Source organism: Mastacembelus armatus, chromosome 15 (assembly GCF_900324485.2).
Source record: "Mastacembelus armatus chromosome 15, fMasArm1.2, whole genome shotgun sequence".
Classification (NCBI taxonomy): domain Eukaryota; kingdom Metazoa; phylum Chordata; class Actinopteri; order Synbranchiformes; family Mastacembelidae; genus Mastacembelus; species Mastacembelus armatus.
This window is the reverse complement of record NC_046647.1, coordinates 7926574-7949897: the sequence shown is the minus strand read 5'-3', so window position 1 is coordinate 7949897 and position 23324 is coordinate 7926574. Positions and strand designations below refer to the sequence as shown.

Below are 23324 nucleotides of genomic sequence, written 5' to 3'. Positions count from 1 at the left end.
TTCCCCAGTAAATGTAAATGAGATGCTAAATAGCCAGGCCTCTTTTGGCTTGGCTGTACTGGGGCAAGGGCTGCTGGACTCATTTCCATAAGCACCTCTGCTCTTTCTACCACATCAAATACAGCTTTGAATGTAACGTTGTACTGCATGTTATAGCTCTGGAAATGACAGCGGTGCTCTACAAGCATCTGTAGAGGAAGAGATTAAACATAAGGGGGGTATTTGATAGCTTTACTTTGATGCAAATATCTGGCTATTTATTTATTAATTACATTTTCCTACTTTTTCTGTTCTACTTTAGAAGAAACAGACATTTACAAAACACAAGGGGTTCAAGTACACCTAAACTAAGTCTTGTCGTGTCATGTGCTTCCACGTGTCACAGTGACATTAGAAACCAGGCAACGAAAGCAAACTGCATAATCACTCACTTTAGCCGGCACACAGACAGTAGCAGCTCCAGAAATTTGAAGTAGCTCATGCTTGTGTTGCAATGCTCATTAAAGTTTGTTGGAGTCTCGCATTTGTGGACACCAACTTCTCTCATTAAAGAAAGCCTGGTTCTGCTTGGATGAATGGTGTTTGCTCCCAATCAATCTCTTAACAGAGTTAGCTGATTCAATCTCGTGCTTAATTAATCCTGGTGAAATAGTTTTACTGCTCATTAGAGAATGCTAAGTAATGAAGCGCAGCCTGGTCTTTGTTGACATTTGGCTTTTGCTCTGGTGCAGCGTTCTGACTGTATCCTCTTTCAGTGCGGCACCCCTCACTCACAATAATAACCAACAGACCCCACAATAACAGGACAAAAGAGTGTAAATGTATGTCGGCCAACTGAAGGTCACGACATTCAGGTGTTCATACGATGCTTTACAACAGGTATCTTCTTTATAGCTTCAATTTGCATCATGCAGAAGTGGATAATTCTGAATTTCTAAATGGTTGGTGTTGTGACTGAGTCTGAGAAATGCCATAAAACGACTGTTCGATATTTTCCCACTGCCCTTGTTTTATGTTTTGCTGCTTGGTTAGGATCAGAGTGAAGAAGCTTCCTAATATAGAATACCGCTCTGAACGTACCTTTGATGTGTGATTGACAGCTTGATTAATTAGCTACTCAGACTGGAGGAAATGGTGCAGCGTTGTGAGGAACATTACAGAGAAAAGATTCTGGCTCTATTTGCACCTTCATCAAACAATTTATTCCTTATTACAACTGAAAATGATACTTATACAAAACGCAGTTCACCCAGACTCATTACAGCTTTTCTCCTTTTGACCTGTCATAGAATAACTAATAACATTAATGAAGGCTCTCCTCTGTTTACTGTATGGTTTCCAGTGAATCAGCATGCATGATACCACAGCCCACATTATTAGTAACACCTGTGCTGGACAAGTCAAAATGTCCACTGTGAGAAGGGTCAGTAATAGGCAATTTATTCCAAATTAAATGTGAACTGACACCGACAGTGCTGTATATTTGCTAGTGTTAAATGAACATGTACTACACGTTTCTGTATCCTACCTGTTAAATCAGCAGCTTTGCATGGATATGTAACATTAGACTAATCTGAACTAGAACTATACTGATCAATATATTCATAGTAAAATACAAGTATTTCAATGCTTTTACAGGATTGTTGTCAGGAACTTTATAGCACACTTCAAGAAAGAAACCGTTCTGTTACATTTTGTGACACGCGGTTTTTTAAATATGCTTTGCTCGATGACATAGTGGATGGTGACAATCTTTCTGTTCCATTACCACTATACAGTACAACATATATAACCAGGTTGTCACTTTAGAAGCATTTTTATCTGTGGCTTTTATTAGTTGTATAACAGCAACGTTACTACGATGCAAAGTAAATCTCTACCATATCTTCAACCACTTAATGTGTTTTTGAACTTATTTCATTTTACTTGTAAGTAAACTCAAGAGCATCTTACTGAGGTGAAGCACTATGAGAAGATAATCAGATAAAACCCACTCTAATGCAAGATACAGTGCTAAATTATTTCTCTTTAACACACAAGAGCTGATATGGCCTTCTAATTATGTAAGTGCCAATTGCCTCTGCAAACTCTAATGAGCCTGAAACAGAAAATCAATTTGCCTCAAGCGCACTGACAGGCCACTAGGGTTCATCCAATGTGTTATGTGACAGATATTTCATCTACATAAGTGGCACAGTGAGAGCAAAATTTATGCTAAAATGTTCTACCTTGTTGTAAACATTTAACTACACAGAAACTTACCTGACTTCACAAGAGTGGACACTGAGTTCTTTGTGGAGAAGACCACTGGTCAGGTTGTAGACCAGCACAGAGCCATTACTGGTACCTGAAAAAAACACAGACAGAAAGCACTGCATAAAAATGTGAGGGGGATAGACAGATGACAAGTTGAAACCCATGCAGTTACTTGTCTTAGCAGCTTTTGGCCTCCAGCAGACCAGAAAGACAGGGTGTTAAGAGTGTCACTTGTGCGTGTTCCCTGTCACAGCAGTAGGTGTGGAAAGAAGCAGTACATCAAACTCTGTGTCAGTCAAGTTATAGCCTGGGAACTCTGGGGCTTTTTATCTGTAGTTTGACATACAGCACAACAGCTCTATCCCTCCACAAACTGCACCTGATAACAACATGTGACATTTGACACATGAACAAGTTTGAACAAGTGATGCCACATTCAAGCTCCTCTGTTACAGGACATACAAGCTCATTTTTGCTGATTTAGCTGATTATTCGATGTGCCACAGTTTGTTGTGCACTGATGTTATAGGTGGTTATTTCCAATAATGAATTATATTTTTTGATATATATATGCCTGTAATTACATTTTACCACTGAACCAAAGAAAGCTGACAACTTATTTACTATATGGAAATTTCCCATAAATGATTACAACAGCATTTCATGGTTTTATAGAAAGCCATAGGGTATTCGTAAATTAATGGGACAAACAAGCAGTTGCAAACTGCAAAATACTATTGAGATTATAACTGAAGCAAGGACGCTGAAAGACACAGCAATTAAAATAATGACTCAATTAGGGAGCATGGCGAACAAAACTCTGCAGCAGATGCAAGGGCAAATCAAAAGTCCATTATAATGTTTAGAAAGTGTGTAAGAAGGTTTGGGGGAATTTCTTTTTAAGTTCGTGGAGAATACGGGAAGGTGCAGCAGCACATTAAAATTTTGTAATTATCGTGAGTGTGCTGGAAGTTGGCCGATGTGCCTGGTCCATCTGCAAAGGACAGCACTGTCTGCACTGAGCTTTGGCAAGATGACCACATGCTGACAAAACATCTGGAGTTAGTGATACACAGTGTCCCATGGGCGTCTCTGTGTGTGTGCCTTTTTACTGCTCCTTGTGTAGCTGATAGATGATGTGCAGCGCAGGACTGTAGGTGTTTTCAGCAGGGTGTCAAGAAATCAGGAAATGGATGGATATCGACATATACGTACTCCTCTCTCCGAGAAACCTCACAGGCCATTTATTTTATTTTATTTTTATTTAATCGTGATGATCTACAAGATCCTCTTGCCCCAGATGACCTAAGGCTGGTGTGGCAGTATTTCTGAAAAGTTTTTATTTTGATTCCGGGACAGAATCTTGATAAATGACAGCAAATAGGAATTGGCATCTTTTCCCAGAATACACTGTAATATATGAGACGCACAAGCTAAATTCAGGGCAGCCAGTCATCAAATCAAAAGATTTGTGTAGTGAGTAGTAGTGTAGTGATTTTAAATTTATGCTGTGAGCAGTATCTTGGATAAATGTTTGACAGCTTTTTATTTTGCAGCTCACTGAGCTAGTATTGAAGCATTAACAAACAAGAGTCTAAGCACCTTTATCTTTCTCTTTCTTGCCAATGTTAGATTAGAAGATTAGTATGAAGATTAGAAACAAGGGGGGAAGAGCTCTCTCCAAAGGGTTCAAAATCTGCCCACACTATACAGCTGTCCAATCAACACCTTCTATCTTGTTTAATTCATAGCAAATTTTCAGTGTGTAAAAAAAATAAATAAATAAATAAATCAAGTTGTGTTTTTATGAAAAGTTTTGTACCAGACTAGCTCAGTAATTCCTGAGTTCTTCAAGGTTGCTAAAAGTTCACAACACACTGTAGCAAACATGTCTGAAAATCTGTCATAAATAAAATTTCCTTCTACAATATATCTCTGCTTCATCCTAAAACACAGGAAATGATTTGGTTATTACAATAATTTAAAAAATTGTAGCAGCGTTCTAAAGATGAGGCACAAAAAAAAAAAAAAAACTAGCTACAAATTATATGATTTGTTTATTTCCTACACATGCAATCTCATTTCCCCATGTGAATGACTAATGTAATGAATTTCTTTAGAGCAGCAGAACCCCAAATGATATGAATCTATTCATTGCACCATTTGTTCCATTAAAATTAAATTTGATAGCAATCCAAAAACACCACAGCTGACGACAGAGCCAAATTATCCCCACTTGAACCAAACTCTACAAATAAGTGTAATGTGGCTGAAGATAATGATTATCCCAAACTGAACACACTGAAAAAAGTATTTTTTTGGACTGCAAACATAACTGGTATTCCCTTTGGAGCTGAGAAAGATGATCAGTTCATTTGATCATTTTGTTGCTATGTGAAATGCATGTCTAAGTAGCTACCATCATATCATGACATAGCTGTTTTTTTCCCCACATTTTGCAACTGACAGATTTATGTTTTTGCCGTGTTGATACTTTAGTCTACTCATAATGGTGTTTCACTTTTTCAGATCTCAACAATGTGGCAAATAGCTATCGGGCAAGCATAAATAAATAAATTAGTCATGCCACTATCAGATGATTAGGATGTTGATTTGTCTATGTTTGTGTACGTGCCATTGAAAAGGAAAGCTCTGGGGCTTGTAACTATCTGTAACAGAGTTGTCAGGTCTGACAGAGATAACAGCTTTTTAGACAGGAGACTAGACAGTGGTGCTTCTGGGTAGTTACGTTGGCTGCACAGCTTGTGTAACCTGGAGTCAAAGAGTAAGGAAGACTGACACAAGACAAAAATGGAGAAAACAGACAAGAAGTCTTGCCTTCTGACTAACTATAAAGAACTTGTGGATGGAAATTTCAACCTCCAGTGCCTTCACACCATCAATAAGGAATTTGCATCTAGTAAGAGGTGTCAAACCTTGACTATTCCCCACTCAGTGAATCCCCTTTTTTAACTCACATTACGGAGAACCCTAATACAGTTTGGAAGGGAAGCCAAAAAACAAACTGAACTGTATCTGCCAAGGACTCATCCATGGATCACTCTGGATTTACTGATCAGGTGTATTCTCTAGGTCTTATTAAACAGGAGAGGTGACAGCTTGCCAGTGCCTGCCAGAACACCTGTCACAGTACCAACCTTGGCATCATTACCTAGGAAGTTACAATTGCAACTATAACCCAGAAATGCAATCAATTTAGATAGCATGGTATAACAGGCAGCATATTTCAAGAAACCAAATATAACAATATTTAATGCCATTTTAACTTCCGTCTTATTGCGGAGGAATCTGTATTATTCCTAACTGTGCTAATAGAACAAATTGGGTCCCATAAAAAAATTTTAAAAAAAATACACTAGTCTCAAGATACTATTTTAATTAAACATGATGGAGCTTTTGAATAACCTGGACATACCTTCTATCTTTTATCAGCCTTGATGTCCTCCATCTAAATCTCTAATGTAATTATCCGGTCCCCCAAACTTATGATTCACAGCTCAGCCCACAGGAAGTGGAACAAAAGGCACATTTCAATAATGCAGCTAGAGACTATTTAGCTTCTTGGCTATAGAAGATGACCATGGGGACTTGACAAATGATGTGCACAGAAAACTCAATTGCCCTATTCTAGTTTTAGATTCAGAGCAACTCTGGGAACCAGCTGTGCTGAGTTAACCCCACACCATCTGTGACATGCTCCAAAGTCATATACTGATTGTGGAAAAAAAAGAAACAGGTCTCTGACTGAAAAGTCTTTCTGTAATGGCTGCCTTTGCGAGAATGGAGGTGATTGTTGTTTTTAGGTAGAGGTGCACTTTAACCTTTAACAAAACACACCACAGACAAATAACAGATGGAGAACCACAGTGGTGATTCCTTAAGGCCTTTTAAAATGATTGATGTCATTAAGTAATTATGATCAGTGAACCTAAGAGACCAGTGTCCCACCATTGTGGACGTGAAGCACATATCAGAGAAACAAAGGAACTCAGTGAAAATGGTTGTAAGATGTGTAGGTTGAAGGTGTTATTACTCATCCGCTTGTCTGTGTGTCTACGGGAGGCAATCTATCTTTGAGGTATGATTAATTTATGTGGGCAACATCGGGCGACTGAGTGTAGCCTATTTTTCAGCTTGACAACTAAACCGAAGCTTTGCTGCTTTTGGGATAAAACAGCAGTACAACTGGGCCTTAAATGAAAGTCGGTGCATTAGTTTGAATGCATGCACATGCACAAAAAAAACAAAAACTTTGCTCTCTTGCCCAGCAGCTTACTCGAGGGAGTAATAACAGAGGCTGATGTTTCAGATTAAGGTTTATGCCTTATGCATCATTTGCTGAGAGTTCAAATTTGATTGTGACTGCTACTTACTCCTTCTCTTCCTCTAAAGGGTCAAAATCACAACCAATGATTTATATATTCAGATATACTGAGGTGGCCATTGCATTTAAGAAATCCTAACATTTTTAAAGTCAAATATGGGAATTTCACTTAATTGAACTGTAAAGAGCATAATACAAGACAACATTTAAAGGCAAATTTAAATTGAGACCTAGAGCAATGCATTTTGCTGACCTGGGTAATCTGACTAGACCTAATCACTTCAGTTCCTTATGCAGACTATATAAATAAGCATGTGTGATAATAGTTCTGAGGTAAAGGCCTGCTTCGCTTAACATTTGCGTTCATATCAATAGCTGTTCATTTCCTGTTTCATGATGAACTGATGTTTGAGGTCTTGCTGGGCAATTCATTTCCAGCACTTATTATGTCTCATTGGGTGTGCAATCGTATAAACTGTGTAGCTGCAGCTGCACGATCATTCAGCCCTGTGCCGTCCAAAACACATCACTGGCTGGATGTTCTGTGCTATCCTTGTCGTGCAGCAACATTTCATAAATCAAACCTGACAAGCTGTTTCTTCTCAACGACCCAAATCTCTACTAGTTACAGATGAGAACGACAAATGAAACCAGTGACACAGAGCACATTTCGACAAATATCACAAAAAACACCCAAAGTACTGCATTTGTAAATCATATGATAATTCCACTATTCAATTATTAAATTCCTAAGTATCAGAAATTATAAACCACTACTATGTAGTTTGTGTTTAGTGGAACCATCATTTGTTTTTTTCACAACGGGCATTGCTCCAAAACATATCTAGGCTATGTAAGAGCTTTGTGACCAAGAGCCAGAGGTATGTAGGCTCCATCAGATGACCTGGTCTCCATGACCACCAGATCTAAAGCCAACTGACACAGCTTGTAATGAGCTGGACAGCAGAGTATTAAAAAAGCTGCAAGCACTCAAGCATAGTCTGTTGGAGCAGCATTTCAGGTGACTACCTCATGAAGCTGTTTGAAAATATGCCAGCCATCAAACCAACACTTATTTAATCATTCAGTCATTATCTATACCCGCTCATGTCTAACTAGAACATGCAAACCCCACACAGAAAGGCCCCTGCCAGGTTATGAACCCAGGACCAACAGTGCTAACCACTAAGCCACCGTGCTGCCTGTCAAACCCAAATTCTTTATGTGTTATTTCATAGTTTTGATGTCTTCTGTATTAATCTACAATATAGAAACGAATAAAAATAAAGAAACGCCGCTGAATGAGAAGGTGTACCCCAGCTTGACTGACTGGTGTAGGTATGTTTGCTGCTGCAGCTTTGGCAGCAACAATAAAACAAATCTGACAACTTAAGTTGTATGAATATGTTTATTGTTGAGATATTTCTGCAATTTCACAGATTTCTTACAAACCATGTCACCTAGCTACTTGTTTCATACAATTCAAATATAATATAAAGTTTTAAACTGTGTTTGTACATTGATGACATGTCAACATGATGAACTGTTACATTTTGTGATTCCTTGAAACTCTTCCCACACTGGTCACAGACATATGGCTTCTGTCCCGTGTGGATGCTCATATGTTGGTAAAAGGTTCCTGGATTTGTGACCATCTTTCCAGGTAAAGCTTTTCTCCTGTGTGGATTAGTTGATGAACCTTTAGATGCTGGGATGTCCTGAAACTCTTCCCACACTGGTCACACACGTAAGGCTTCTTTATTGTGTTGATCTGCTGATGAAATGTGTTATACGATAAACCCTACTCCCACACTGGTCACAGATGTAAGGCTTTTCTCCAGTGTGTCTTCTCATATAGTCGCAAAAGTTCTTGAGCTTCTAAACATCTTTCCACACTGGTCACAGATGTAAGGCTTCAAATAATGCAATCTCTTGAAAATCTTCCCACACTCGGCACAGACATAAGGCTTTTCCTTAACATGGATATGTTGATGAACCTTCAAATGTGCTAATTGCCTGAATATCTTCCCACACCAGCTGCAGTGATGTGGTTACTCTATCCTGTGGGTAGGCTGGTGTTGATCAAGTAGTCATCTACAAAATCTTCCCTCACCCCCATCATGAGGTCTCCCTGGGCTTTGGCCGGTCTCCTTTTAGGAACAGAAAAGCCATCACAAGTGTGTAGAAAGATATTAAATAATGCACATTTCCTAATTACACAAGAAGGGGTCATGTCATACAAGTTAAAATTGGACATGGCAGAAGTGAAAAATGGAGGGGGGGTTCTTTTGTCTAATCTCATTGTGTTCTACATAATGAACCCTGAAATTTTCTGCCTGTAATACCACTGTAGCCTAATAATCACACTGAACTGTCAGTATGTTTCCTATTCGTTATTCTGACAAGCACTGTATTCATGTCACTGGGAGGGGGATTATTTTGCCCTAACCAATCACCAGTCCTAATCTGTCCCACCAACACAATTTTTAGTCCATATGGATGCAGAATTGGCTGCTGAGAGTATTTCATGTTTTTCAAATCAGTCAAATCAAAATGCTGAGTTAACCTGCAGAGCTGCATTGATTTTATTCCACGGCTATTGCCATTTTAACTGTAATCTTTGTGTTGCTATTTTTCTGGCTCAGGCAGGAAGATTCCACTAGATCCCAATACTGTAATGGCAGCACCTCTTACAGCCCACCCTCAGTCAGTACATTGCATAAATTATTATTTAATATTAAAATTATTATATCATCGATTAGTCTCTGGGTTTAAGTGTGATTTGAGCTAAATAAAATTATATCATTATTGTAGATATTTATTATTGGATTATATATTTTGAAACAGAGCACTTTATTAATCCCCAAAGGAAAATTGTAGAGGAAACACTTCACTGTCCTTGTGGGGATGGTGTTGTCTACACAAAAGTTAATATACTTTTGGTTAATATCTTTAAAGAACACAATTTAAGATCATTTTATTGAAGCTGCTTTAATGTGAGCAGTTACAGTATTATCCTCCCTGCAGTAGATAGTAGCTGGTAATCTGAGCAAATACCTAGTCGGATAGGTGAAAGCTGTTAAGGGAATTTCTGCCCCATAATCAACCTGCCAAAAAGCCAAGAAAAAAAAAAAAAGGTAAAAATTACTTGATGACTTCCTGTTTACTATGTTAAATTTATTTCAATTGGAAAAGTTCAAGGCGTTTCCTAGCGACCAATTTACACCTTAACACCTTAAAATGTATAAATAGGAAATAGAAAATAACAAAATAGTTAAAAATTTTAAAATACTACACACAGTTAAAGCAACTTATTTCTGCTGGTGAATTCATTGTGCTCTTGGTACTACAGCTCTCTTCTACCACAAAGTCCACCATCCATGAATCAGCTCTGGCATTATCAAATAAAGACAATCATTTAGGGGGGAAAACTCCTCAAAAATGTGATAAATGTGTAGTACCTAAAAGATATATTCACAACAGGCCCAGATGACAATTTAATATTTAACACTTTACAGTTGAATTCACTAAGTAGTTACTAACAGATTACTGTAGCTTTAACAGTGCAAAAATAGCTACTAACCAAATCCCTAATAAACAACAGTTATTCTTGACTTAAGGTCCAGCAGCCATTAAAATGTGATTCAACTACAAATTAAAAAGCTGAAAAACATAATTTTTCTTACCATTGATCTGTAAATGGAGTTTACTTCTGCAGGTTAATCGATGTCTTCTTATAGGTCAATCATAAAGGTTTGACAGCTGCACTGATGGCTTCCATGGTAACAGGATAAATACAACTCAGAGGTTTCCAAAAGTGCAAAAACAGCAGTACTTCGCACACAAAAAACAGTCATCTGACAGCTTTGCAAAACTACACATAAAAATCTATCCATTATTGACTGTTTATCTGCTCCCATGCTCAGATTTTTGTGAAAAAACTATCACTATCCATCAGCCAGAAAGGAGGCCACTACAGTGCTGACCAATGAAATGATCATGGCCAAATAGCTGCTGGATTCACTTTACATATATGGACTTCACTAAATTTCAGACATGTCTTGCAATTTTTACTGCACTACATTTATCTGATAACTTTAGTTTATTTTCAGAATCAGATGAATAAACCCAACCTACAGTCTAACCATAAAACAGATTTTCAGTAGGAAATTCACGAGCTAACCAGCTTGTAGTAGCATGCAAGTTACTTCAAATAATTAGCTCCACCTTGGTCATAATTTAATCAAATTTAATATGTGAAGTAGATTTTTATGTTCATATCTTCCTACTTTGTTAAAAGTACAACTCTAAATGCTTAATTTTACTTAAGTAAGTAAAGTTTTTTTACACAGCTATTTCCTATTGGCTGGCGGATTTTGACAGGGTAGTTGCACAAAAATCCAGGAGCGAGTGAGAGTATGAAGTTTCACAGCATCGGCCTGAATGTGAGAAGGAGGAGAGAAGCACCAACACAGGGGGGGTTTGTCCAAGCAGCTTTATATGTGGGAGCAGACTGACAGTTCTGAGAGCGAGCATGAACTACTTCAGAGCAAGGTCAAGATTTTGAGAGAAAGTGTTATGTAATTTGAACATGTAATGAAGAAATCACACTCTCAAACTGAAAGCCAGTTCTTCTGAATAAACGTAAGAATAAACTCCTATAGGAAGTCAGTGCTCCTGGACAAAAAACAGGAGAACATGAAAACTCAGAAAGGCTCCAGGTTGGGCAGATTTGAACCCAGAACATTTTTGCAGTGAGGCAAGAGCATGTCACCCACACTAAACATGGTGTTATTTAAATATAAAACTCAACCGGAATAAAAAAAAAAAAAAAAAAAAAAACTCCATTACTTTTGGATCACTGGATCATTATGGCAATTTGTCACTTTATGTCACAGCTGAGTTGTTAACTCCAAACATTTAATGACACTTCTCATATTTTTAATTAAATTATTGATGAGCTTATTCCAATTACCTATAGAATGTTAATATCATAAGTCAAAGCATGGTGACGCTGAATGAGACAATAATGAGCTGCCATGCTAATACCAGCATCAAGCTAAAAATCACTGATTGCAGAATGTGAGTCAAAAACACCACCAGTTGACTAAACAGCTTTTACACCCCTGCCTGATTGGAGAAAAAATGAAAACCTCATCTTCATATCTACTGAAGCTGGATAAACTGCATGTTGTCCTTGTTTAATTCTAACTGTTTGATACTACAGACAAATATAGTACATGATAGTTCAGTATTTATTCAAAGTATTTACCGATATTTACTTCAGTTTTCTGTTAAGAGTTTTGCATTTCTAATGATGCTGGTATATTAGACAATTTGCTGTGTTTGAGAACATTATGCAACAAATAACTGCTCCTTTACACCACTTTCAGTATTTCATGGAGCAGAGATCAGATGGGTTTTGTGTGTACATGTGTGAATGGTGTATTATTACATACCTACAGCCAGCAAGGGTTGGTAGTAGTTGATGTTTTTAGTGGTAAGAGGTGGGCACATGCGGATGGCAAATGGTGGCAGTGGCAAACCAGACAGCAGGCCAGTCAGCAGGAACTTCAGCTGGACCTCTTGCTGGTTGGATGATGGAGGAGGAGCCTCACCAGCTATCAATGTCTGACCTAAAGATGAAAACACAACATGGAAAGGTTGAAGGTGGGCATTACTAAAACTTTGCAGTTGTTATTTTAGCTATGAAGCAATTAAAAAAACCATTAAAACACATTAAAATATAGAAATCTTAGCACAGGTCATCTGTGCCATAAATCAGTATTACAATGTTTACTGTCAATCAATTTGTCTGTTGTTCTAAATGTACCTTTAAGGGATATTTTCAAATTTTACTTAAAACATTTGGAGTGACAAATATGCTTGTTTTATGCAAATGTATGTTTATTATTTTTGCAACAATGACAAATATTGTCCAAACTATGAGTTAGGCCAAGGGTCATAATCAAAGAAAATTCGTGCATTAATCACATGTCAAAAAAATTGATGGCGTTAAAAGGAATTTGTGTTAGGTAATTTTTATCATGTTAACTTTGGCAGCCCTAAATTATACAGAAATACATTATGTGTATTAATAAGTGTAATTAGTGTTTCAAGTAGACGTGTTCATTTTTTTTTTTTTAGGCTTCTGATCCAAGTCCCTGATCCAAGTTGATTCTCTTTAACGATATGTCTGGCAGGTGAAGCCTGCCTTAAGAAATTATCACCTTCATCACAACTTTAGTCTAAAGGTTCTCAGTAACTTGAATAGCCTGTTATCTATTTTGTATGAAAACTGAGGAGAAAGATACTTTGATTTTACTGTATCCATAATGGGGAAGAAGATTTGGACAAGATTTAGATTTAGCAACCATCCGTTTAGATATTTCATTAAGCTGCAGTTTAATTGTCCAGTTCACTAGCTTGCAAAAATGTTCATTATGAATAGGGTACATTATTTCAGCAGAAAACAATCAGGCAAATATGCCTGGGGGTGTTACGCATTACAATAAACAAAGACATCAGGCAAAATGTAATACAAACCAATGAAATAAATATTAAGATGCAAACCATCAAGATACCACATAAAGCTAAAGGACAGACTGCAATAACACCAACTATTAAAAAGCATCACAAAGCAGCTCCTGACACAGATTAGGCTGCATATGCATGAGACAGACAGACATGTCCTAATTTTGTGCAGGTGTGAGTCACCCAACATCGGATCCTATGGCACAGTGTCATTCATCTCCTGACAAAGCTGCCTAAGCTGAAACATGTTTGGTTAAACCTAATCTTTTTGAGCATGGAAAGAACTGAGCAGTTATGTCTTTCTCTTTTTTCAGAAACATACATATTTGTAGCAAAGCTCATTAGCAGTCTTAATAATAAAACTTCCAAATGGGCTTTACCAATCGAACACAAAGCTGAAGTGGACAAGCTCACTCAATCTGACTGTAGAAATAAACCAATAATGTTTGCTACATTAAGCTGTGGCCTCAGTTATCAAGTTGACCAATGTTAATGACCTCAGTGATTTACTGGTGTGTTGAGACAACAGAGACACAGATCCGTGTTTTAAACAGAGGTATCTATTGTATATCCTCCATCCAGTTAACGCTACTTTGCTGATTCCATTAGGTTTAAAAAAACAGATTTAACATCAGTTTTTACTATAAGCTCATTATCCTTTAATATTTTCAATACCTAAGTACACCGTATCTTTACTGTGGCATGGATTTTGATGGCCATGTACTTCATAATTAGGCAATTAATGACCACATTATATACATTTGAAATGGGAAGTAATCTCCTGGTGTGTATGAGCTGCAGAGCTGCCATACAAGGTGTCATCTAAGGGTGCAACAACCTTGAAGTCATAATTAGTGCTGGGTGAATAATGCATTTGGTTTTCATTTCATGCACCATAACAACCCTCTTTACATTGGAAATGTAATGTTAGTCCTAATGAGCATCACTGCAGATTGAAGATATAATCAAATAAAATGAGGACATAGTAACTACAGACACAATAGAATGCCACGTGGAGCAAATGGAAATGTTTTCTAGGTGGCATCTCCTGCCTGCATTGATCAGTTTTCTTTCCTGTGTCAGCCAATGAGCATCTGATTATGGCAACAAGCTAGCTTTGCACATAACTCTAGCAACCTGCAAGTGACATTCCCTGATAACAAGAGCTCTTATCAACAATTGTCTGACAGATCTATTGCTCCAGGCGGTAGCTGGCACCAATCTGTGTGCCAATATATGTTGGTGTGTGAGGGGAGAGACAGCAAAACCCTATACCCTTACGCAAATGACTACTGCTTGACCTCACCAAAGCCCTTTGCTGACTGGCAGCTTGAGTCTTGCTGAATGTGGCCAGCAAAAAAAAAAAAAAAAAAAAAATATAAAAAACAAAACAAATTCCTACAGCTTATTACCATTTGATACCCACATTCATCTTTTGATAGGCAGCTCTGTTTTAAATCAACAGGGAGGTGAGAGAGAGGGTAAGTGCAGAAGACTAGAGACAGAGAGAGTGAGAATTATGGAAATAGGTCATAAACAAAAGGATGAGATGGCAAAGAGACACAAGTGAAAGACGAATGGGCAAGCACCCATGGGACTCTGTACAGAGCTGCTCAGCTTGGGGAGTAACGCTGGCCTATGTAGTGCACAGAGGAGAAACTAGTAGTCACACATTAAAGCAGAAAGTGAAGTACCCCGAGGCCCACGCAGCTCAGAGAAGTACAATACAAGACTTAAGAAAGCCTGATGCACATAATCATTCACTCATCTGTGTCACACACATATAACTATGTCTCCTTCAGTCTTTTGAGTTTTCAAATTTCCTTTCAAAAATGAAAGTCATCCTACCGTGGGGAGAGAGAAAATTTTTGCTGCAACAAAAAGCGATATAAGTGACATTGTCTATGACACTGCTTGCTAAACGGTGTTCACAGTGATGTGTACAGTCATACCTATCATACTGTTGAGAGAAAGATCCTGAATCCGTTTTTGGGTTGGACCCAGTGGAGCTCCACAAAACGACACAGGGGAGTAAAGCGGCGACAGGCCCGAACTGACAAGAGAGGAGGAGAGGGAATATTAATTAAAGACGACACAAGCATGCACGTCTGTTACTGAAACCAAGTGAATGGGGTGTGATAAATGAATATTGCTTCTGCAAATGATGAATGTGATTCGCTTTTTAATAATTCACTGACCCTGAGGGAAAACGCACCATACATAGAGGATGACACATGCACTGATTCCTTGCATTGATTAGAAGCTGCTCGATAAAACACAGGAATGATTCCTAGAAAAAATATCATCATGTCTGGTACAAACACTGATAGAGCTTTATACACTACACGCATAATCGACCAGGTATAGCAGAATGCTTCATTCTAAATAACTCATCTTAATTCATCTGTACATGCTCAGCACACCATGGCATGGAGAATGTGACGGGTATTATAACTCATGTCAGTATATCAACTCGGAGCCAAAACAGCTTTGGGGAATATGTTGTGCCTTTCAAGTAGAAACAATGAGCATCAATTATTTTTTATTTTTTTTAACAATCTCAAGGACGCATCAGAATATCAATTTGGAGTAGTGTGAAAGACAACTCTAATCATCTGAAAAGTCTGAAAATAGAAATCCCACCTGTCTGAAACTTCAAGCAAGAACTATAATAAGACATCACAGAGTGGCAAAAAGCTGGAACATGCCATCTTTCTTTAATTTGATGCTGTAGATTTCTCGTTTGACCAAATTAAATTGGTTTGCTCACAGTCAGATGAAGCCAACTTAAGAAAAAAAATACAAAACTGTCTCCTAGACAGCAGCAAGGCAGTGCTCGATCAAAGGGAAACAGGGCTCATCAATGACAGCTAAACTTTCTGCATGCCCTACCTACGCCAGTCACTAACAGGACTGAATTTAGGTCAGAGGATTATGAAGTTTAAAGTCAGCTTGAGTCACTTAACAAAATATTCAAACTTTTAACCATTACCTTTCCCTTCCATTTCAGTCACCACCTGTAAAATTATAGCTCTGCAGAATTATCTGCATGCCTGTGTGTGTGTGTGTGTGTGTGTGTGTGTGTGTGTGTGTGTGTGTGTACCTAGGATTGGCAGCAGCCTTGCCAGTGTGGGCTTTGAGCTCCCACAGCATGACTCTGCCATCGCTGACCATGAGTGCAGCATTGTTTTCATTGACAGGACAGATGACCATGCGATACGGCCGGACTGTCTTGGTGACTCGGATGGCGTCACACTGAGAACGCAGGTCGTACACGAGCTCCTGGACACTCTGTTCTGGGTCTGAGGGAGAGCAGGTGGAAAGGAGAAAAAAAAATAAAATAAAAGGATAAATATAAGTAGCAGTAGGTAGAGAGACAGAGTGACAGCGAGGGAGAATGTAAAAGAAGAATGGTTTGGATTAAATCAAATGTCATGAAATCAGACCACACTGTTGAACACACGGAATAAGACAGCGAGTAGATGGTTGTAACAGAAAAGAGAGAAAGAAGAATCAGATAAGAGTGAGAAAGTGTGAGACTTGTGAAGACACCTGAGTAAGCATTAGAGAAGGAGAATGGAGAGAGAAGAAAGGATTTAAGGAGATAAGACAAGACGACATGATATAAGAGAATAAATGAGCACACGAGAGACTCACAAAAGGAAATGAGCGGAAAAAGAAAGATGAGTAGACAGAGATTAGCATGGAAGAGATAGTAAGGTGAGTAAGGGAGGTAGAGAGGGAGATTTAGCGAGACAATGGCCTATAACACTAAGCCAAAGATAAATGAGACAGCAAGAGGCTAAATGCCCACTGGAGCATAGAGAAGGGCTGTGGGCTCTGACTGCAGTGCAGTTTGGTTGAATAGATGACGACAGGGTAACAGCACAGGAGTGAGAGTGGTACAAGTAGGATCTGCAGATCTCTGTGAAGATGCTTCATACCTGCTGCTTCCTCTGGAGCAGTAGTAGAGCGACACACTCGAAGGGTGATACACCCATTCTCATGGAGACAGTAAAGGGCGTCCCGCTGAGCACAGGGAATCACCTAAACACAGAGAAAGTCAATTGTGTCTATAGAAATGTCAGATATTAAAAACTCCCGTCACAATTTCCTAAGGTTACATAAGCCCCAAAACCCAACTTACAATGAGGAGCACTTTCCTTTAAAAAAAAACAAAAAAAAACAAAACTTTTTAATCAATAGTTGCTGATTAGTTTTTAGTCAGCTGACTAATGGCTTAATTGTCTTGGCTACAGATAGAAAACAAACATTAGTTATGTTAAAAAACTGAGCACATGGGATGAGGAAAGCGTTCACTTTAGAGCTACGTCGCTCAGTGTAGTGCTCAGTGCTCAGACTGATTGTACTAAGCAGCAGACTTTGAGGTGATCACTCATTGATAACCTCCAATGTAACAATGTCACTCTGCAGCAACAAGGCCATGCTCCACACAGATATCTGACCCCCATCTAAACCCTTAACAATCTTTTATTTAACTTTAACTTTTGTAATCAATTGAGTTTGGTTGTAATCAAAGCTACTGTACATTTACCCGATAAACCTCAAGGTCTGTGTGCGTTGTGTTTGAGCCAAGTCTGATAGCGTGTAGCATACATGGGCAGGTGTGTATTTTCATGTCTTTTCTTGTCTGCAGTGTCTAAAGCCTAGCCACTCAAGCCTGGACTTTAGCTGATGCTGTGTTATCACTCATGCAAATTGGCTGTGTGACAAGCACTTTATAACACTTAGAGTAGGGAGGTGTTGACTGGACAGAACCTGGGAGGGTGAGTAATGCCCTTCTATTCCTGCCCTGCGAGTTGGAATACAAAGGCTTGTTCTCCACCTTTGTGCAAGTGAACCAGAGATACATTTATTGAAACAAGATCACAAATGACCCAAAGAAATCATGATTAATGGAAGTAGGTTAGAGTATTGAATAGGACACAAATTCACACAGATGGAAAATGTCAATTGACCATTCTGATAATCTGAGGAACTGGTCCATGCATGTGAATAAAGGCTGTAAGGTTATAATTAAAAAACAACAGTATGGCTCAAATAGAGCAGAACAACCAAAGTTAAAACTAAGAGATCCACTCACTGTGTAGATTTTAATTGGTTTTTCAGACCATTACGCCTCTTTTAAACTGTATTCCATTACTGTCATACAAACCTGCATACCTTAGTTTGGCATAGAACAAAAAGGAAGTTCTGAAAAGAGCTTAATTCTTACTTACTAAAAACAACAGAACAAAACAAAATTCTCGGTACCCTTAAAAACACAAGAGGACTCTTGTCGTATTTCCAGCACACTATTGTAATCTCACAACTGTATGTCACTACATGTGGTTGCAAAACTAAAACTGAACCCAGACTGAAGCAGAGTTCAGTGAAAAAGCAGCCAGGGTAAGAGAAAGATACAAGCTGTAGGAAGGACTTTCAGACCCCACTTTTGATAAGAGAATTATAACTGGCAGATTGGATTACTGAAATACATGATGTAAAGCCCCAATGTTTCTGAGAGAATTGCCTTTAGACAGACAAAATATGAATGCTTTTTAAGTCACATCAATATCAAAACATTGTATTAACTTTAGACTTTAGAACCTGCCTGAAAGTCACCAGGTTTTTACGATTTCTTCAAAATTAAAGTAATTCAGTCGTAGTTTTTATTACATCCAAAAACTAATTCACCATAGTTAATGTTCCAAACAAACACTGTAACTTAGTTTAAACATAGCAACTTCACATTTCGTCTTTATTATAAAGGTTTACTATTCACATGAGAGACAGACTTTACATACATCTAAACAGACCCATGAGCAGATGAGCAGGAAACACTGGACTGTTCTGAATATGGCCTGCCATGAGCCCTAATTTTAACCCAACCAAACCTCTGCGTAGATACTGAAGTTAACCCTTGCAGTTAAAAGACAGCACCCATTAAACCTGAGAGCTGTAGCAGTTTGCTGAAGAAGAGTAGGTCAGTCCTCCAGGTGAGATGTGTACAAGTCTCATTAAGAGCTACAAAAAGGGCTCGATTACAGTGGTTTTCTTAAAAAAAAGTGCACTATGTTTAGGACCCCAACATTTTTACCCATGTCATTTATATTCAATTTCAGTTTCATGTATTGTTTAAAATCAAAGCAAACCAACATGTCTGTTCTACTAATTAGAGCAGAGGGTGTTTTTTTGTCAGTTTCAACTTATTTCAGAGAAAATAAGACATTTTTGTTAAGATCCCCTCCAGAGACATGTGTCATATAAAAAATATATGATTAAAAAGTTATTGTCTAACATAGTTGTTCCATAAAAAATGTTCAGCAAAGAGCCTTAAAACACACTTGATCTTGGTCCTTTACTGTGAAATCCAAGACTCATGAATATTCAGACATATGTAAATTAGCCCAGATATCATACACTGCCCATTACTCCTGCTTCCCCCAGGTACAGTGCTGAAACTATGGCTAGTGTTTTGTATTACATCTGTCACAGCTGCCACTGAATTGTTAGTTCTGGCTGCTCAATTTGTGACATAAATTTTTCTTGTCTACGTATGTGTGAACCTCAGATTTAGGGTATTAAACATCAAATGTGAATGTAGCCTGTCACTGATCAACTCTGCACAAACGCCAGTCAGTGGCAGAGGACAACATTTAGGTATAAATATAAGAGGGGAAAAAAAACACATTTTTCAGTGAAAGAGGCTTTTAAATGGAAGGCTACAACACTGTATATGTGATGACAAGCCCCCACAATGTTCATTCCTTTACAGAAAGCAATAGCGAGTTAGCGGAAAAACCAGAGTGAACAGAGCCACATTATAGCCTTTATTTCTGTTAGAAGCTCTGCAGCCATGACAAATCCTCTATCTAACACACCCACAGCATTCATCAATTTCCAATTAGAAATCCACCTTTCCAAAAGCAGGGGATTGGCACCTAAAGGTCACCACTGCTGCCGAATGTGGCTATAGGAAGGAACAAGAAGCCAGGTGATATGTAGGCTTGTGAAACTTTTTGCTGTAGCTAAGGACTGCATAGCCCTGCTGTGCAGTTGTCAGACCTTGATGAGGTGAGCACTGAGAGGGAGGAAGAAAAGTAGAAAACTTTATCATTCACGGCAGGGGGAATTGGCTTCCTGGAAGAATCATCCACAAAAAAGACAGATTTTGGTAAGGCCCTTGGAGTAATGCAATAAAAGCAGAAACTGTGCACCAGGTTCATTTGAGGGGAGAGAAAGATGGTGATGTAGGTTGAATGTTTGAGCAAGACAGCACAGCCATTCTTTTCCCAAGTCGTCTGTAAGTTCCACATACACAGCAGGAATGTGTCACCCTCACATTCCCAATAGAAAAGGAGCTGAGAGCTGACAGATTTGACCTTGAAATTCATGCAATCTGCAAATGAACCATGTTACTTCCCACCAAAACTAGGTAAACTCTTTCCAGGTTTGTAATTTCCACAAAATCTCCTCCTGTCAAGATTTACTGAGATCTCTATTACAGAGAGTTTGCAGTACATGCATGCAGAGCCTCACCTGAATGAAGGGTACCCCGGAGCGCTCGATAGCCACTACACCCACCGTCTGGCTGAGTTCCAGGTCCAGGATAAGGATCTCTCTCGGGTATAGCAGGAGCATGTGGTTCCTCTTGGATGGTAGGTAGGACAGCTGCAGACAGTCGTTCAGTGTCACTGCCTCCGCACTAAGGTGCCACCAAGTAAGAAAAGGAAATGTCACATCAGTTTATTTTTCAGGACAATATGATGGTTGTTCAGAAAGTGAGAGCTAAAAGCCTAAAATAAATCAATTTATCTTTTAAACAAACTGACTCATTTCAGAGCTAATTATATCAAATGATTCAGCATTCCTTTATTTGGCCACAGTCTTAGATTTCTATTCTTGTTTTAACTCAATATACTGTCCAAACCTCATCTGAAGAGGCAAAACAAACTGCAGTGATCTGAAATGAAGGTATATATATATATATATAACATTAAGTAATGTGAGTCCTATTAGATGCATTGCCAAGAATTTAATGAGACTGCTGAAATATGCAAATATTATGTATTCCAATGTGATGACAGATTAGAAAGTCTTAAACAAGTTTAATAAAAACTCTTTCATTTCTAATATCAAGTCAATCTTTATTCATGGCTTCCTATACAGAAGGCTGAATGAAGCAGTTATTAGTGTTGCGTCCTCGATGAGTTGCTGGTAAATGAGGTAAAACTCAGAAGTGACTTTGATGGGGGGGGCTGATGAAGTATTAATTTATTATTCAAGTATTTCAATTATTTTGAAAGGATAAAATGTTACCATACTAAGTCTGTTAACTTCTCTTATGTGTGTTTAAATTAATTCCAAATACTATTACCCATGGCAGCAGGCAGAATCGAGCTCTCCAAACAACAACAAAGCAGTCACAAATACTTGGCAGTTGAGTCAAGAACGAACAAAAGGCTGATCTTCACAGAATCTATGAGCAGGTCTGTGGCCATAACTCATTCCTACAGCTCCATTCCTCTAGGTCACAGTAAGATTAAATAAAGGAGAGACAAACTTTATAACACAATAGAGATCATTATCATCTTGGGGAAAGTGTAACAGATAAAATAGACTCAATGGGGAAACCTTTAGGAGTCACTGAACCAAATCACACTGTCACTGGCTCACTGCAGTTGAGCAAAAGCAGAGATAGGGGCTGAAATGACTGAGGCATCTAACGCAAAACATCAGAAAGAAACAATGAAAGAGATTTCTGTCTTATATGCAAAAAAAACGAAACATCCTCAAAGAGAAAGAGGGCAAAAAAACTGCAAAAAGGACAAGCTTTGCCAAACTTTCTAAATATTCATCTAATGTCCAAAACATCATACACTCCTCACATCTCTCCCTCTTTGCTGTATATGAGACGTGAAGGCTACAACAGTAGTTAGTGGATCATGCATAAAGTATGCATGATCACACATGCATGTGTGTATGCAAATTCTGCAAGGTGTGTATGATAATACATGGGGCTATCTGAGGAGAGTAAAGTTTCTTAGTTTATATGTCCTTAATATTGGCATGATAAATAAACATAAACCAGCCACAGAACAGGGTTTATGTATTATACAGTCACTTCACTGCTTAGACTTCTGATGTTGAGACAATGAATAAATAGAATAAACTTGCTTGATATTGGCAGGCAGTTGCATAGAAAGCATGGCTGCAGCTTGGATTTCAATGAGAGATGAAACAAAACCTCAAGCTCATACAAATCGTCACATCAAAAACAAGACAAAAATAGAAAGATGTTTTGTGATTTTTATAAAATACTGGAGCTCTGTTAATGCAGCATTAGGGTTTAACAGTGTTTTTAGGTTCTGCCTTGTTGTTCTTGCTGAACTTCATTTACTCAAAATATTTAACCCTGAATATTGTTAAAAATAAATATTCATAATCATTGTTTTTATGTTCAGTAGTTTTCATAGTTTGAGGTAGACTCTACAAATTACCTTCACACATACACAGGAAATGTCAGAGCTGGGATTAGTACCTGCTAATGCAAACAGAACATTGCACTGCTGCTCCGCATTAGAAGCGTTCAACTGGGAAAACAGGTGGTGGCCTCTACTGTTGGAACTCCAGATATCCCTCACTGTGACTTGTGACTGTCATGCAATGAACAAAACAAGTCACATGCATTCAGACAGCAGCTGCTCTTGTGTTGTATCAAATCATCAGCTCAAAGAGCGCCTGCCAGCCCCAGAATTTTGTGTCCAGTAGTATTATTAGTAGTATATTAAACCTACCGTGCTGTTACCATGGTAATGCGTAAGTAACTGAAATCTTCGATATTATAACTTGTTTATCTTAATGAAGACCTTTTTGATTTTTGGTGATAAAATTCACAAATTTTACATTTCTGACTGTAACTATATTTATAATAAATACATTCATAGTTGCAGTATAAAGTTTTGTGTTTATATATGAACAGGATTGCTCCAGTGAGAGCATGAATACAATTTCTATCGTGATAGAGGGACCAAATCTGTGCCGCTAACAACCGGATTAACAGCTGCCTGATGAGACACTGAGGTGCATGATACAGTGCTGTCCCCAACAGGTAGAGAAATATGGAAGAGCAGAGCCTTGTTTGAATCCCCCATCTGTCAACCTGAGGCAAACAAAGCCAGAGAGG

General features: G+C 38.3%; 1 protein-coding gene across 1 annotated transcript in view; it reads right to left on the bottom strand.

Moving 5' to 3' along the window:
- Positions 1-23324, bottom strand: part of wdr11 (WD repeat domain 11) — a 49634-nt gene that overhangs the window by 20383 nt on the left and 5927 nt on the right. Inside the window, exons 6-11 of the mRNA XM_026308998.2 lie at positions 20678-20843; positions 17080-17182; positions 16239-16437; positions 15088-15188; positions 12061-12237; positions 2263-2347 (exon numbers count right to left, since the gene is read on the bottom strand). Of these exons, the coding sequence (XP_026164783.1) occupies positions 2263-2347; positions 12061-12237; positions 15088-15188; positions 16239-16437; positions 17080-17182; positions 20678-20843 (831 nt within the window). The remainder of the gene's footprint in view (positions 1-2262; positions 2348-12060; positions 12238-15087; positions 15189-16238; positions 16438-17079; positions 17183-20677; positions 20844-23324) is intronic.